Here is a 16,729-nt window from a genome sequence, read left to right on the forward strand (position 1 = left end):
AGCAAAGTAGACAGGAACATTCATCGGTGCTATTTATCTCCTTTCCCTCTGTCATACGGGTATTTTGAGAGAGTACACTAGAAGTGTGCCAGACTGTCCACCTTAGAATGATAACCTTCTATCAGAAAATAATGCATAGGGTTAGTCTATTTTTGCCATTTGCGAAATACAAGTGAGGTGGTTCGAATATAACGCCTGCAACACAGGGCCAAGCTCGACCCTCAACACAGGGTCTCCGTGGACCCTCAGACCCTGGCAGGCTGGTCACACCACACAGTGTGTCAGTACAGGCCGGATGAAACTGTATTCAGGCAAGGCCTTACCTAAGAGCAGGTGACAGATGACAGAAGAACCATTTACTTGGGCAGCAACAGCCGTGTTTTCACATTAGATTTCTTCTATAAAGTACTTGAATTACAATGTAATGAAACCCGTTTTATTTGTTTAGCAACGATGTATTGATGTCGACAAGGGTTTTGTCGCCTGAAACAGAGGTGCCGTTTGGGAGTGACGTGTCCGCGGCATCAAGTTGGCTAGAAACTGCCTTGGTTATAGGACACGAGTTTCCAGGCGTAATCCCGCGCATGCTGACAGCAGCAGCTGATGCCCTGCAGGCAGAGGTTCACATTCCTGGTCTTAATCACACAGGAAGCGCGGCTGTCCAGTCCCAGGTGAGGCAGGCGGGGCCTCACGTGGCGCGACGCCGCCCTCCTCGCGTGCATCAGGGCCCAGGAATCCTAAGGGGGCGGGAGGGGGAAATGCTGCTCGACAGGTCTGGGAGGAGACACCTAGGCTCCAGGTACCTGAGCCTGTTGCTAGGCAACGGCGGACACCTCGGCCCTGGAGTGATGCGGTGGCCAGGTGCAGCTGTGCGCTGGCGGGAGGAGGCGCGCACTACGTGCTCGCGCCCGGCTGCACTGTGGCGGTGCACGCGCTTCACTGCCAGCAGAGGGGAAGGAACCTGTTGCTGGGGACAGCCGGGCTCGCGCTGCTCCTACGCCACCTCCTTATCTCGGGGCGGAGGGGAGGAACACCTGGACTGTGTGCAAAGGTGCACTCCACGGAAGGAGCCGAGGCCGCGCCTCCTGAGCCCGCCGGACCGGCGGCACTCTCCAGCGGACCAGGGGCACAATGATGAGGTACAGCTGCGCCGGGAGTGTCACCACCTCCGAGACCGTGGAGCCGAGCAGGCGGGTAAGCGCAGCACCCTTCCATCAATCGCCTCGCAGCACACCTGTGTGATCACCCAAGAACAGCAGGACAGAGGGCGCTTCCAGGAAGAAACTTTAACACATTCTCTCGCGTGTGTGGTGCTGTCTGTGTGTCCCATTTAGTATTTGTTTTATTATTTATTATTTTTTTTTGTATGATCTGGTACTTGTAGTACTGCGTCTATAGAGGGACGAGAAAATGTGTATTTAATGAATAGAAGAGCCAGTTCGACTGGAGGAGAGGGTGGCGCCCGTCGATGTGGGACAACTTGAACATCCCGGAGTCCCGTTTTCAGTGCAGTGTGTGTGTGACCCTGTACAACGGCCTCCTCCAATCTCCTCCTTAGTTCATCTCATATGTGTCCAGCGTGGTGAAGGTATTGCCCCGGTTGCCTTATTCATGTAAACCTGCATTTCCAGAAGACAGGTGTTCTCTCCCCCCGGTGTGCAGTGGCATGGCAAAGTTTTGAGTAGCCAAGGTGGCGTCATACACATCACATCGCACAGTTTAATAATGCACGTTTTTGTTTGCACTGTCCCGCAACATTACATCATATTTTAGACATGTGCAAGCTGTCCAGAGAGGATCTGTGATGCAGAAACATTGACGGGCATGTGCGTTTACTCGGCGAAATGTCAACCGTGCTCTGCTTCCTGCCGTGACATAAGGTTGTTTAAAGGCCACCGTTGCGATTAAGGCGATAATCCAGCCAGATCCATTCAGTGCGCGTAACCTGAACAGAATGTGCCTCCCCAGTGTTGTTGCGTGATCGCAGACTCTACTGCCACACTGCACGGCAGCACGCTGTCGGATTGGTTTCGCCACTGGTTTCTATGCGGGCGGTTCCTATGTGGATGGAATGTTACCTTGTCACCAAGTTTTAAAAGGCACGGTTATGTTGCAATAGGATGTGAATTGTGTACATGTCGGTAAAATAGCTCAGCGGGTTGAGTGCTCGCTGCTTTGATGTGAGCGTTACGTGTGCAGGTCGCAGGTTCGAATCCCGGCAAGGCCAACTCAGCCTTTCATCCTTCCGAGGTCGATAAATGAGTACCAATATCGGTTGGGTGATATTGTATTTAAATATGTGCTCTGTAAAGCGCCTAGGATTAAGGCACTATATAAATAACACATCATATCTCGCATTGCCCGTGTTTAACCTTAGAAAACTGAGGTAATCGTGGCCGTTTTATTTCCCAGCTTGGTTTTCGATTCTTACTTGATTCATTTCCGATTCTGCCTCTCACACTCTTAAGTCGGCATTTGCCCTGTGATAACGAATAATTTCCTGTATTATAAGGTCACACCACAGCACACAGAAGTGTCTTGCAGGGTCGTCGTTCTGTGCAGCTGAGGGTGTTCTACTCCGTGTAATAGACGGTCGCAGCATTTCATATTTGGACTCTTGCTTCCTCTAATTTTAGAAATTTTCCAGTTTGGGAGAGTATAACCTGTACTGTAGAAATAAACACAATGAGGTGCCATGTCGCCACTACAGTGCCGGAAGTCACACTACATAAGACTAGTGCCTTATACTTTATATTACAACACTTGCTTGGCACTTCTGAATGATTTGGACACATTAGAAGTTTGATAGAATCATGGCGCTAGAAGGCAGAGTTGTAGTTTCACATAAGTGGTAGCGCGTAGCTGGTTTGATCCACAGCAGAGTTGTGCAGCCGAGTGCTGCGTCAGCGGCGCAGTGGCAGTGAAGCGGCGCAGCTGAGCTCTGCTGAATCGCAGCACTACAGCTGATGGTAGGGCCTCAGCTATTGACTGGGTTTTCGCCGGAAGTTCCAAAGTGGGAACGGACAGAGCTAGTCATTGATTTCTAAAGACGTGTTGAATGATCCTATTGGTATTCTATTGAGGGGGCCGTGTTCCTGCTGTGGCAGTAGGCGTGTGTTGTCCTTATGTGCTATGTGTTAATGTTAGAGGACATTTGTATCACCACCCGAGTGGTCCCCTGGCGCTCTGGCGGCTCTGAAAGAGGAGGGGAGGGTGTGTTAGTGGGAGGAAGCTGGAAAAGTGCAAGAGAGCAGTGATGTGCTGTTGGCAGCTTCAGCTCGATGGGTCCGTTGGCTGGGCCTGGACTGTTTGTGGCCGGTAGTCGTCGTGTACTGTTGTGCGAGTCTGTGTGTTTTTGTTTTGTTGTTGCAGTGTAGTGAAGTTTGTGGTGGTTTGGTTTGGAATTTGAGAGGTGTATGCAGAGGGGGAAATTGTTAGTGAAATTGGTTAGTTGGCATCTCTATCCTGAATTGAGGTGCTGGGCTTGCGTAATCTCACCAGATGGGGTGCAGGAGCATCCCTGTGCCTCTGTCCTCATCTGGGCCCACACAGCATTCAAGTTCCCTTTCACATCTGGCCCCCACCTCCATCTGCCTTCCAAACAGCCCCATCTGTCATCCCTTCCTACTCGTATGGCCATTGCACCTGCCAATGTCCAAACTCAGAGTGGTGATTGCCAATATCCCGACAATTCCACAACACTGTGGTATCTGGTAGTAACTAAGGGGCGAGTGAAGATGTTGGCTGGGGTTGTTGACTCTGTCTCCTTGGGTGTCGCCTGTGTTTCACTACCCGGCGTCACCTGTCCAGGTGCTGTGGGAGCTTCCCTGTAGGTTCTGGGAGCTGTCAGTGTCCTCTCCTTTTTCCGTTTCTGTTTTCAGTTTGTCTGTGCTCATGATCATAATGGAAGTATATACTTTGATGTGTAGGCTGCACGCTTAAGTAGCTGTCAGTTCTGAGCAAATGATATGTATGCAAATAGGAAAGCATCATAGCTTCTGCTCAAATAAATGTTTTGTAAAGATGGGCTTAAGATATATAACCAGCATTGGTAATGATAATACTGTTGACTTTTGTGTAGGCATTCGATATGCATTTGCCAAGCACTGACCTTATGGTACTGGCCATTAATGATACAAGCACATGGTATGCATGGGCATATTCTAGCAGTGCCTGGCAAATGCATATGCCAATCGTATTCAAAAGCCAACATTGTTGGCATTGCAATGCTTGTTTTTAACAGGACTTCATTGAATTACAACCATATTGCCTAGAGATCAAGTGGCTGGTGGCAGACTTGGTTTAGGCATTTTGTTTTACAGCAGTAGCGCATTTACTGTTCCAATTAATCCATTAACTTTCAGAAGGCTGCTTTGAAATAAATCTGGAAGGCACTTGCTCTACGTTTGATGTTGTTTGATAAAGCTAGCTCAATGAAATATCAGGAGGATGTGTTGTGGGTGGGAACAGCCGCAGTCATTAGCATGGCCATGGGCAGTCGATGGATGGGTAAATAACCAAACAATGCCTACAAGCTTTGTGACCCTCCTCATATCCCATCTGCCACCTAGCTGTACTCCCGTTCAATAGTTTTGGCTTACAAGAAGTGCTGAAGCCTAATGGCCAAACCTAAAAATAAGGCCAGTACCCTTGCCTGCCTCATTTCTCTTGCTTATTTATTTATTTTACAAATTATACTGCCTTTCTCTTGTGCTCAACTCTTAGTGACCGTTGGACGCCTCAACTAGTGTGAAGCTTCCAACTATCCATTTCATGTTTTTTGTTTGAGCTATTAGGTGGCACTTGCGCCACCTATAAGCCTAAACTATAGCATTAGAGTACAGATCAGTAGAAATGGCTATGAGGAGGGACACACGGTTTGTAGGTGTTTTGTTATTTGCCCACCCATTGATTGGCCATGTTAATCCCTATGGCTGTTGCCACCCACAACACCTCCTTATGGAAATCCTTGAGCTCGCTTTACTCAAGACTTGCCATCAAACACTGCACTCAAAGTGCCTGCCAGAATTTTTCAAAGTGGTCTTCTGAGAGTTAATGACTTAATTGGGGCTGTAAATCAGCTACTGGAGTAATACAAATGTCTTAACTACGCCTGCCTTTCGGCCACTTGATTTATAAGCACAATGGAAGTCCTTTTCTGAAGTCCTGTTTAAAAAGAAACATTGGCAAAGTGAATGTTTTTTTGCTTTCTTGTTAGGCATTTGCCAGGCATTGCTATTAGATGCCCAGGTACTCGCACCATTTGCACCTGCTACCATCAATGGCCTGTTAATACGACTACAGCAGTGCCTCAGAAGTGCCTTTCCATGCTTACACAGAAGCCCAAACTGTTGGCATTGCCAATACATGTTTAAATCTGATTTCAGCTTTTTAATGTAGCATTCATGACCCTAAACCCAGACAGGCGTGCCCTGTAACAGCCCGCCAGCCCGAGGAATGATGGCTAAGCCCTTACTTTTTATGGGTCTATTTGGCCAGGGTGCAATTAGGTTGTTTTCTTTTTAAATTGGAAACTTGCTTTATTATCGCGTGTCCATTTCCAATAAAAAACAAAAAGCTAAAATTGTTAAGGTACCATTTCCAGGATGGGAGGCAAGCGGTAGGGTGTCGGGCAACGGCGCCTCCGGATGGGGGTAAGTTGTGTAGGTGTGGTAGAGGTATTCCTGGGATGGAGGTGAACACCATAGGACGGGAGACACTGGACGAGTTGGTAAAATGGGTAACCCAGGCTCTGGCACCATAACAAGGCCGCTTTTCACTGATCTAGGAAGCTTCACTTCAAACCCTTTGGACCGCTAACCACGGCCCATCACGGCGAAGACCCAGTGAAACACCAGCCCTACTGTGACAAGTCCACACAGACCATGAATAAATCCAACCTGTGACTACATACTCAACCCGAGAAGATGGAGTAATGAGGCTCAAGCCTCAGTATCCAAAAATCGCAGCTGATGGGTGAAATCTATCACCAAGAAGAAGAAGACAGCCAGCACAGGAGGCAGGAAGGGGTAGCTGCTGGCACATACTGGCATATAGCCCACTCCCCATCCTCCTGATTGGCTGGAAGCGGGTGCTAATGTTCTTACTTAATAGTGCCTTTTAGATGACCGTGTTTGTCACCATAATGGGCATTTAAGGTGACAATAAGATGTAATGCTATATTCAAAAGTACTGCAGTGTTTCAATGACACTCCAGGGTTGCTCATTGTGAGTCTGTTTGCACTATTTACATAGACGTGCCTAATATCCCAGCAGTTAAGGGCTCAAGTTGCTTGTGTCTGACTCTATCTGTGTAGTCAGTACATCTGTTGGTGACTTTTGCAAGCCACATTTTGGAAGGAAGTACCACCTTATTTATGTCGTGCCCTTTATCTTACAAGTGCCAGGGTAGCGGTACTGCACGTGTATCCCGGGAGCAGAGGCGTAGCCCGGCAGTCGCCGCTTTAAGCTCACGTTTGTTTTTTATTTTTACCCACGTTTGATGATGCGCCATTTTAGTCGTGTGTTGAAATAACAGTGGGCCGGCGGATCTAGAAGCCTGTCCGCACTGCGCCCATGGACATTTCCTGTTATTTGGGCGACTGCTAATGGCTGGGTGACTCCCAATGTAAGTAAATAAATATTCCACTCATTTTCCAATCAATAAACGTGCCTGTGGGCGGGCTCGTGTTTGCATATCATTTGCAGACAAGAAAAATGATTTCACATAATATGCAGTTTGGAGCCGCGTGCAGTCTAGCAAACAAGTTTACTCTCTATGCAAAGCAAACACAATGCATTGCAGCATGATTGTGGGGAACGCTTACGCCTCCTGTAGATCATTTTGGCCTAGAGCAGTGGTCTAAAAAGGGATTAAGGTGACTGTTTTTAATATGAATATATTTTCTACCACTTATATTTTCTATTGAAAGCAGTTGCCTTCATATTTTAAGAGGCTGCCCCCCCCCTAACATTCTTTGGGCCCACAGGGGTTGGGGATTATAGTCCAGAAACAACATTTTGAACTCTGAGGAGGGGGGGAGGGCGGGGGGCTCGGTATGAAAACGTTTGCATACAGCTGACCTAGAGTGCGTTGCATCAAAGATACCAAACGTGCTTTACCTTCCATTGTTTTCCTTGACACATTGCATAAACATGCACGCATGCAACCACACACTGTGGCTGACGTCTAGGTGCAACCATGATGAGTGTTGTAAGAAACCCGACCACTGTTTTCCTGCCCCTTCATGCTGTAATTATGCAATCATGCCCGCCGTGTTGGGCAGGGTAGTCCAATAACAGCCAGGGTTTCATGGTATAGGCCCTAGAAATGTGACACAACCTGCAGTGTGCGTGTGGGTCACAGGCGTACTTCCATAAAAAGGAAGATGGGCTCCAGGCAGAGTCTGTCTTCTGTTTCTATGATGCAGGAGGTCACAGGGAACCAGGAGCAGATGCTGGCGAGAAGCTAAGTGTCGGGGTGAGAGGAAGGGTGTGGGGGCAGGCATGCAGGGGGGAAAGGTGCCATGAATCGGTACATGGGGGACTCTGAGAGAAAAGTACATTTCACTGCAGGATGCAGCGAGATTCCAGCAATCTTGATTCTCTGGTGCCTTCTCCCGGGGCGCTTAAAGAACACCTATGTGCATGCCCTTTGGTGGGCAGGGTTACACAGTATGAAATTAGGGGGTTTGCGCGTATCCCTCCTTAATAAAGTTTGGCAATCTTTCATCCCTTTGACCCCTCGACATTCTCGCTGTTTCTATTTACTGTTTTTTATTTATAGTGAAGATAGGTCCTCTAACTTAAAATTTTCAATTAAGACGTTTGCTCTCCTAACAAATGACATGTGCAAGCAAAAACGACAGGGCTGATATACAAAGAATTCCATCTTTCTGCAACATTCACACCTCTTTTAGTTTGTGCCAAAGTCTGGATGTAGCATTTACCTTTATTTTCCTCGACCTGCAAAATGGTTCTAGGAGCTAATTTCCACTTAAGATTTATTTGTGAGGCTGCATTTTAACATTTGCACTTTGCGCATCACGTTTACACCAAGGACATTTAGATGTCACTTAAACTCAAGCCTGCTACCACAAAGATATAGCTTAGATTGAAGCTTTAATGAATTCGTCCTATCAGTAAAAAAAAAAAACGAGCTGAGGTTGTTGCGACTACTTTCAAAAGTGCACTGTTTTGGGCGTGTATTTCTTTTTAACTGTCACGCCCACAAATTCACTGATTCGCCCATTACAGTTTGACTGTGTCCGATACGCCTAGGCAGTTTTCATTGTTTCTGTGACCGCCCGCCCCCCTTTCCATCTCATCCACAATAGGGCAGCAAGAATTATCCTTGGCCTCAAGCACAGGGACCGCATCTCTCTTGCCCTAAAAAGTCTTCACTGGCTCCCAGTTGCTTCATAGATTAAATTCCAATCCCTCTGTATCATCCACAAGGGTGTCTGGGGCCGCCAGGGATCACACTATCTGCAACTCGCTTAGTAAATATTCCTGCGCTAGATCTCTGCACTCCTCTGGCACCAACTCTTTTGGTGTAAAGCATTTCGCTAAACAGAGGGCAGCAGGTCGAACGCTTTCCTCAGCTGGCTCCCTTCTTTGCAACAGCCTCCCCCTCCCTCTTTGTCTTGAGCAGAACTTTCTTGAATTCTGGAAGCTCCTCGAGACCTTCCTCTATACCCCCCCCCCCCTTTTTCTCCCCCTGGACACCAACCTTCCACACTGAATCGCCCCCAGCTTCTGTCCATCCTCAGCACTTGAATTCAACAAAGGTAGCAGGCGCCCCTCTCTCGGAAGAACAAGGCATGATAACCTGTTGAGTGGTTGTTAACCACATTGAGAGTTCGCAGCCATCTGCTTTTTGCTCACTGTACCTTTCTTTCACAGATGGGAAATATCCATTTGCATATCAGTCTTTGTCCCGCCCACATGGGCAGTCCAGCACCGAAATGCTATGGCAATTCCTCTCTGAACAAGAGTAGCAACAGCAACCCCATCCTCAGCACTTGTCTTGGCGGCACACCCTCCATCCTGGAGGCTCGCACTTAGCATAGATTCTTCACCTGTTGCTCACCCACGAGCACCGCAGCACCTAACCCCACTCCCCCTCCCTTCTGCACTTGTACATTCTGAACACTCACAAGGCATAGTAGGTACGCCCCCACTATATTTCATTATTTTTTAATGTATTTTAACGTTTGTTCCTCAACCCCATGTCCCTTCCCTTTTGCCCTGTGGGCGCTTTCAAAAAGAATGTACTTGTAAGCGTCTAACAAGCAAACAATAAGTAAGGCTCTGCGCAGAACCTTACCCAACTATCTTTCACCGCTGAATATAGTTGAGGTTGGATGCCATGCTAGCCATTAAAGGGGCTCTAAGGTTAACCTACCTCTTTACACCCCACAAAGTGGTCAGTGCCCGGGGCAAGGGATGGTGATTAAAGTCACGCTGTGGTTTTCCTGTCCCCTGGGGTGGGCGTGTGGTGGGGGGTGTTGAGTGTAGCGGGCTCCCATCCCTAGTCCCAAAGGGGGTGGCTCCCCTTTGGGGAGGGCTGATGAAGTCATAAATTCGGATGGCCTTTCTTGAGAAGAGAAGGGACCATATTAGCCCTTTATTTGTTTTTTTTATTTTAGAGAACATTTGTTTAGCTTTTTAATGTATTATTTTTTTTTTTATTGTTTCACACCATTCCCTCCTTCTAGCCCCTTTTGCTTATCGATTGTACACCCCCTCGCCACTTCACATATGTCCTCTTTTCACTTTTTGTATCCCTTCCCAATTCAAACACACTTTCCTTTTCCAACTGTTCTTTTTCTCAGTGTAAGGTTGAAATGGCGGGTTCTGGTGGATTCTTCTGACTTGGTGACTGCACACACGATTTTACCCCTGAAATGGCTCTTGGAACCTGAGTGGTTATTTGAATCCTGAAGTGGCTCTTCAGTCTAAGAGGCGCTTTGGAATCAGAAGTGGTGCTTGAACCTGACTGTGCTTTAGCACCTGTGGTGGTGCTTGAACCTGACTGCGCTTTAGAAGGGGTGCTTGAACAGTAAGTGACTGTGAATCTTGAGGTAAAATATATGAAATGCTATAGGCCAAATTTGGATATATGATTCATCCAAACTCTATAGGGACCTGCAGGACCCACTATATGTCAAAGAGTGGGATATCCTGGATAGGAGACCTAGCCGAGAAATACCCGATAGAGGTATAGGTCTGAGGAGAACCGTCTGAATTGGAAAAAGGCCACCCTGGACGAAAGTCGGGAGAAGAGAACACCTGAACACCTTTGTTGTCCTCTCTGGGTGATGAACACTGCGCCATACAGCGAAGCACACAGAAGAAAGATAGAGACCGACCACAAATATTTGAAAGACCATGAGCTGGACTCCTCTTGCGAGAGTGATATTGCTCCTGAGAAATTAAGTACCCTGATAAAGGAAGAAAGCGTTAAGTTACAATAGCGATGCTCATTGAAAGGGCAGCTTTGCACCAGTACTGCTCATGACATTACATTTTGCTGTTCCATTTAAACTATAAGAATCCAGTATGTGTTATTGAACTTATCTGGGATCGCAGCCTCCCCTTGCACGGTTGTCCAAGCCTCACAGGCTAGAAACAGGTCAGATTTTCATCACTACTCATTGATATTCATGAGATAAACGTACATACAATGATTCTAAAAGTATGCAAATTCTGTTTCATAAATATTGAGGGATATCCTGAAAGCCCGTCAGGATTGCAGCCCTCGAGGCCTGGAGTTGGACAACCCTGAGTTACGTGCTCTCCCCCAATGTGTGTTTAGCCTGCAGCAAACTGGTTTAATTCCTGGCTGGGTGAGCTCAGCAATTCACTATTCCAAGGATGGTAGATTGGTTAACAAAATGTATTATTGTAGAGCTTGGAAATGGGCAGGCATCCACCACAAAGCTTCATATAATGTTCATATCCATCGTTCTGCCCTGCCCGTGGCTGTCTTCCATTGGCAAACACACCTCCCATTAATACTGTTTCTTCCAAGACATTAAACCCCTTCATGCTGGGAGTGACATCTGGATAAGAGTGCCTTTGGTGGGTTGTGCCACCCGCACTTCAGAGTGAGTAGGGCTGCAAGTTGAAGGTGCGTGGGTACATGCACACAGTGGTAGAAGTGTACTGAAAAAAGTAGTGGAACTGTGGTCTTGGCAGGGCAGAGGGTAGGCAGAAGCATAGTGCAATATGTAACGAGGTGTTTCGGCTGGGGCATTGCAGCATTCTAAGTAACTAAAGCTCTTATTACAATTTTACACTTGCGCAAGGACATGAATGGACAAATCCTCTGTATAGAATGGTGAATAGGGTTGTAAAAAGTAGAGGAATGGCAAACGGAATAAAATATAAGTAGTGGAACACTACTCCCGACCGTCCCCGCGCACTTCGATCACTACATACGCATCACTCTTACTCTCTGAAGTGGAAACCTATGGGCAGGACTGCTCTTCCTTTGGGTCCAACAACGTGTAAAATACTGATATTTTGAAAGGACTGAACCTACCTTTGAAAGGTGGAGTTCTCAAATTCTCGCTCCTCCAGTGTACCGGGGTGGTCTGATGCTTTTCTCTTGCCTATAGACTGTAGAGGAGCAGCTGCATGCCTCTGCAGGAAGTCCCGCTCCCTACCTCCTGTATGTTGGAAGCCTGAGATCGTGTCATGCTTGACCCCAGCAGTTGTGACCATACCACGGAGAATATTCAAAAGAAGGTACTCTCGGAGAAAGCCCTATCGAATGTATTCCCGAAGAGACAAATCTGAGAGAGGAACTCCCTGAAGGAATATGAAAAAGAGCGATAGAGGAGCTGGAGACGTCACAAAAGATGGGCGTGACGCCCTGAGAATACTGGCTGAATAGAATGCATGGACTTTATAGAAGCTGATGATTAAGTTAAGAATTGAGTAAACTTTCTCATGCGAAAAGAAGATTGCATGTGTGTGACGCACTGAAGAAAATGCAAGCTATTCAATAACCGTACAGATGCTGTACTGCAAGTAGACTATACTAAGTAAGGGATCATAGAAGCTGGCTTCAAGTAGTGAATAGACTGCAGGCAAAGCCGCCATTGTATAGAAACTGGACATCGGTGTCATGAATTTAGTAAGCCCGGACCCATGGAGAGGAAAGGCAGAGAACTGTGTTGCAGATAGGAATTAGCTGAGACCGCTGACATCAATGGCGAGGATGTCTGGCCTGGTACCAAAGCTGAAGGTAGCCAAGACCGTTGTATAGTCTTGAACGCGGTGAAAGTGAGAAGCTGAATCATCCCTTGTTAAGGTGCAAAGAAAGAACACCAACCATGCCAAGTTTTATTCATTTAAGACATTTAAATACTGCACAATTTACCAAATCGTGGTCTACTGTCACGTGAGCCAAGGATGGAAATGGAGTTGAGCATGGAGTTCTAGAACAATAGTGCGTGCTCGCACTTTCAATCCCAGAGACCAGAATACTCTGCAAGGCCAAGTTCAAAGACAAACTTCATGGCAGAAGGCATGGGTGATGAGAGATGATGGGCTAATTGGGTGGGAGGTAAAGTCAAGTCCCCCTCCTGGCACCTGGGTCTGAGCTCACGTGTTGCTGAGTGAACCGAATGTTCAGACATGGCATGAGCGCGCCAACCAATTCTAGAGGGCCATATAACAAAGTGTCTTATAGTTTGAGTGCCAATGATATACCGTGAACTTAATAGTGTTGAAGGTGACATGTTTTAGAGGTAGGCATAATTTGTCAACCTGACAGTAGACCTCCAATCACAGCCCCCCCCCCCACTTATAGAAAGTATACTTATATGTTCCCCTTGAGCCTATCGCAACCCTTCATAGATTCTTCTAATTTGCCACGTAATATGACGTCAATTATGACATTTTTGTATATAAATGTTTTTTATGTGAATGTGCGAGAGCTCGAGCGAACGTCCGTTGATGTCCATATTAAAACCGTAAACTTTGCCATCTTCCTGAGTTGGTTCGATTATTTGGTGTCAGAGTTATTCTGCATCGCATGCTTCTATAGATCTGTGCCTAGAGGTGATTCGGTTGCACTAAGATGTGAGATTCTCTCAAATGACATGGGACGGCTGTAGAGTGCTGCAGTTTATGAACTAGAGGTTATACATTTATTGATCCCTGGTGGTGTGCCTGTGCAGAGAGGTGAATGATGGGAATTGTTATCTTTTTGTGTGGGGTCCCCTGACTCGTATCTATGAGGCTTGCTGCCATTTTGTTGCTCAGTCTGTTGTAATCTAGAGGTGGGGGAACCTCAACATGGTGGCAATCTGTCTTCAGCTCTACAGGCATTTAGGCACCCCTCTCGTTTTCGTTAAAATGAAGAGGATGTTCTTGTTGATGGGTGGGTTTCGCCAGAGGGACTCTATGTAGACCGAAGTGAATTTCCCCCTGTTGCTCCCTTTTTCTTAAGAAAAAAATTACCTGGATTCCAGTATTGCCTGCAGGTATTCGTGGAAGATGTGATTAATTACCTTCTTGAAATCTGCAGAGCGTGCCTATAGAAAAAAAAATACTTGTTCCCGGAAAATTACGCCATCCTATTCTGTACACCAGGCCAAAGGGAAAGTAATGTCAATTCTTGCCTTTGGACACCAATGACTTTGACGTGTTCCCCAGAACCTGTGTGCAGATGAGCCTGAAGCAGGAATTTGGGAGAAGAAAAAGATCTCCTTCTGGCATCTAGCATCAAACTAAAGATTGGGATTCAGGAGATGACAGCCAAGCAGTGCGTCTTAAATCCAACAGGAGAGGATTTCCATGATGATGGGTAGGAACCAAGATGAGGACTACAGACAGCATGAATGGAACATGCATTGGCATGCAAATCCCACAGCCCCTAGCCGTGAGCCTCAAATGAAAGAGGTCAACAGTGGAATATTGGTGATAAGATGCCACATTGTAAGGCGATGGCCATTGCTGTTTTTCCACTTATTTTCTTTAGACGTCACTCCCCTAACCTATGGTTGGCTATCTGAGAAAACTCAGCTCAGCCTTTGTACTTCACTGTCTCAATTTATCATAACCATCTTGCATTTTTTCATAAACCTAGATACGTTTTTAACTTTCTGATGCAGCAGTTTCTTCAAATGACCCAGGACTGAATAATGTAGGGACCTTGGACAGAGCAGAGACCTGGTGATGGGTCCTTCATCCAGGAACTAGTCTTGTTTAAGGTCTTTCATGCGGTGTGAATCTCTTGGCTGCTCCCCAGTCTGCTTGGAACACTCTCTACTTGGTTTTCCACCCCCCTCTTTTTTTTTTTTTTAATTTCTTTTTTTTATTCCAATTGCGGAGTGGTAGGTGTTGGATCACTTCCCTTGCTTGTGATAGAGGGGACTTGATTGTTATGGAGTGTATTATGAAAGATGTACATCTGTATGGTGATGTCCACTTGGTAAAAGGCGTTTCCATTGTTAATACAACAGTACTTCCAGCTTCCCAAACCCCTGTTGAAGGGAGACCTCCATTCCTGTTCATTCTTCTGAACCTGACCAGCGTTTACATTGGACGCATAAACCATAACCTTTATGACTTTCAGCTTCTGTTGGATTATTGTAGGGTAGACCTTGTAATATCAGTATGAGGCCTAACGGGGCTTACACATGTCTGGGGTTGCTTGTGTTTCTGTGCAGAGGTGACCTGGCCTAGCAGTTCGGGCTGGATTGCTCCTATTGGTGGCAGTACCTGACTGATTTGCATATGGCTGGACTCCTTTTGTAATGACGCAGACGGGCTAAAACACGGTTGTGTGGAAGGTTGCCAAGAGCAGTGCCAGTGGTTTACATTAGTTCCACACCTTCCAGCCATCGCTTGTTTTTGGTTATAGCTTGTAATATCACACCTTCCAGCCATCGCTTGTTTTTGGTTATAGCTTGTAATATCACACCTTCCAGCCATCGCTTGTTTTTGGTTATAGCTTGTAATATCACACTTTCCAGCCATCGCTTGTTTTTGGTTATAGCTTGTAATATCACACCTTCCAGCCATCGCTTGTTTTTTGGTTATAGCTTGTAATACCACACCTTCCAGCCATCGCTTGTTTTTGGTTATAGCTTGTAATACCACACCTTCCAGCCATCGCTTGTTTTTGGTTATAGCTTGTAATATTGGTTATAGCTTGTAATATCACACCCTCCAGCCATCGCTTGTTTTTGGTTATAGCTTGTAATATCACACCTTCCAGCCAGGAGGTAGCTTGCACTCGGCTGGAGTGCTGTGACCACTGTGCACTTAATGTTAAAATATCTGCCCCAAATGAGTGTTACGGAGTATCCTGACCATTTGGAAAGTGGAAGATACCTCCTGAAACTTTGAACACACGCATCCTAATCTATGTAGACACAGGGATGAAGTAGCTGCTTCAAGATTCTATTCCAAACATGCATTTCATTTAGCTACTTAATCTAACCAGTACATAACAATGAAACGTTAATGCATCATAGCATTTATTTCAGTTTGAAATGGTCGTTAATGAATATATTTATAAAATGAGCAACATTTCATCCTGTGAATAAACGAACCTATATGCTTAGAATTAAAGATAAATGCATTAATTAATTACATTTTTTGTGCACAAGTGAGTTTCTGCCGTGCCAACAATATGCATTTCGCAGCGTCATTACACGTTATTCGTCTCAGTAGGTTCCCAGACTGCAATAGCCTCCTTTACAGTACACGCGCGCAGGGCCGCAAATAGCCAATCCCTTCTATGCATGGAGTGACGCGCACAGAACCATGAACGCAGGCGGCCAATGGTTTCTTGCGCTTTCCCAGACATGCACACACATGAGGCACCGACAGTCTGGACAGGTTGCGTGGCTGCTACGCCAAAGTAAGGTTTGTGACGGAGGATGTGTTTTTCTTCAAAATAAGCTATAGCCCTGGAACTGAAATTTGCTCTGAAGGTTATTTTCCCTGATGTAATTCCACATGTTTTCATTTAATTAATGCTGGCTTCAGTTTTAGATGTAACCGTGGTTGGATGGATAACCCTGTTTTAATATTGACTTCCTATTTCAAACCAGTGGCATTGTAAGCACTCGGTTATGGTTAATTCTACTTCCTTCCTTCTCTAAGCCCCCCCCTTCAAAACATTTGGGAGAAGTTGCGAATCCGAATTTACCAAGTTTGAAAAAAAGACCCCAACCCCTCCCCCCCACCCCCCCGAAAAGCGAGCACAAAACCTCTTAATTGTATGTCATGCATAACAAAATGATTTCTTTTTTCCTTTTTAAGAAAACACTTGCGTTTTGCTTATGTGCAAAATGCCTAAGGTCCCTCTTTGTATGGTTCTTGTTTGCTTGATAGACTTGGCAATTGTTGTTCGTGATGTGAAGAAGAAATACTTGAAATTCTATAAGAAAGTTAAAAGGTTTACGTGTATACAAAATAAACCGGCTTGAAAGCAAGCTCATTGAAGACCTTGGGCAGTATGTTGGCGCTCTCTTCGGATGACTTTGTCCGGCAGTGAGAAAGTAATGTTTTTGTCCACCAATGATGGAACAGTACTGGGGAATGAACACTTTGCTTCCACTGGGTTCAATTTGGATAATTTACCACTACTCCTAACTAACCTGTTGCTCCCTCCCACGCATATTGCCATGTTTGGCGCTGCTGCTCAGGCATAAGAACCGCGCCGTGGAGGGGCTGAGGACTACACTTGCGTCATAACACT

The 16,729-nt window shown here is 46.1% G+C and overlaps 1 protein-coding gene across 2 annotated transcripts in view; it reads left to right on the forward strand.

Annotated features, from left to right (window-relative positions):
• Positions 1 to 944: 944 nt before the first annotated feature.
• MYZAP (myocardial zonula adherens protein) overlaps positions 945 to 16,729 on the forward strand; it is a 372,512-nt gene continuing 356,727 nt past the window's right edge. Inside the window, exon 1 of one of the 2 annotated variants that reach the window (XM_069624910.1) lies at positions 945 to 1,194. In XM_069624910.1, the coding sequence (XP_069481011.1) occupies positions 1,132 to 1,194 (63 nt within the window). In that variant the 5' untranslated portion in view covers positions 945 to 1,131. The remainder of the gene's footprint in view (positions 1,195 to 16,729) is intronic. The other variant, XM_069624909.1, reaches the window with a different exon arrangement.

This window comes from Ambystoma mexicanum, chromosome 11 (assembly GCF_040938575.1).
Source record: "Ambystoma mexicanum isolate Mex_15411 chromosome 11, UKY_AmexF1_1, whole genome shotgun sequence".
Classification (NCBI taxonomy): Eukaryota; Metazoa; Chordata; class Amphibia; order Caudata; family Ambystomatidae; genus Ambystoma; species Ambystoma mexicanum.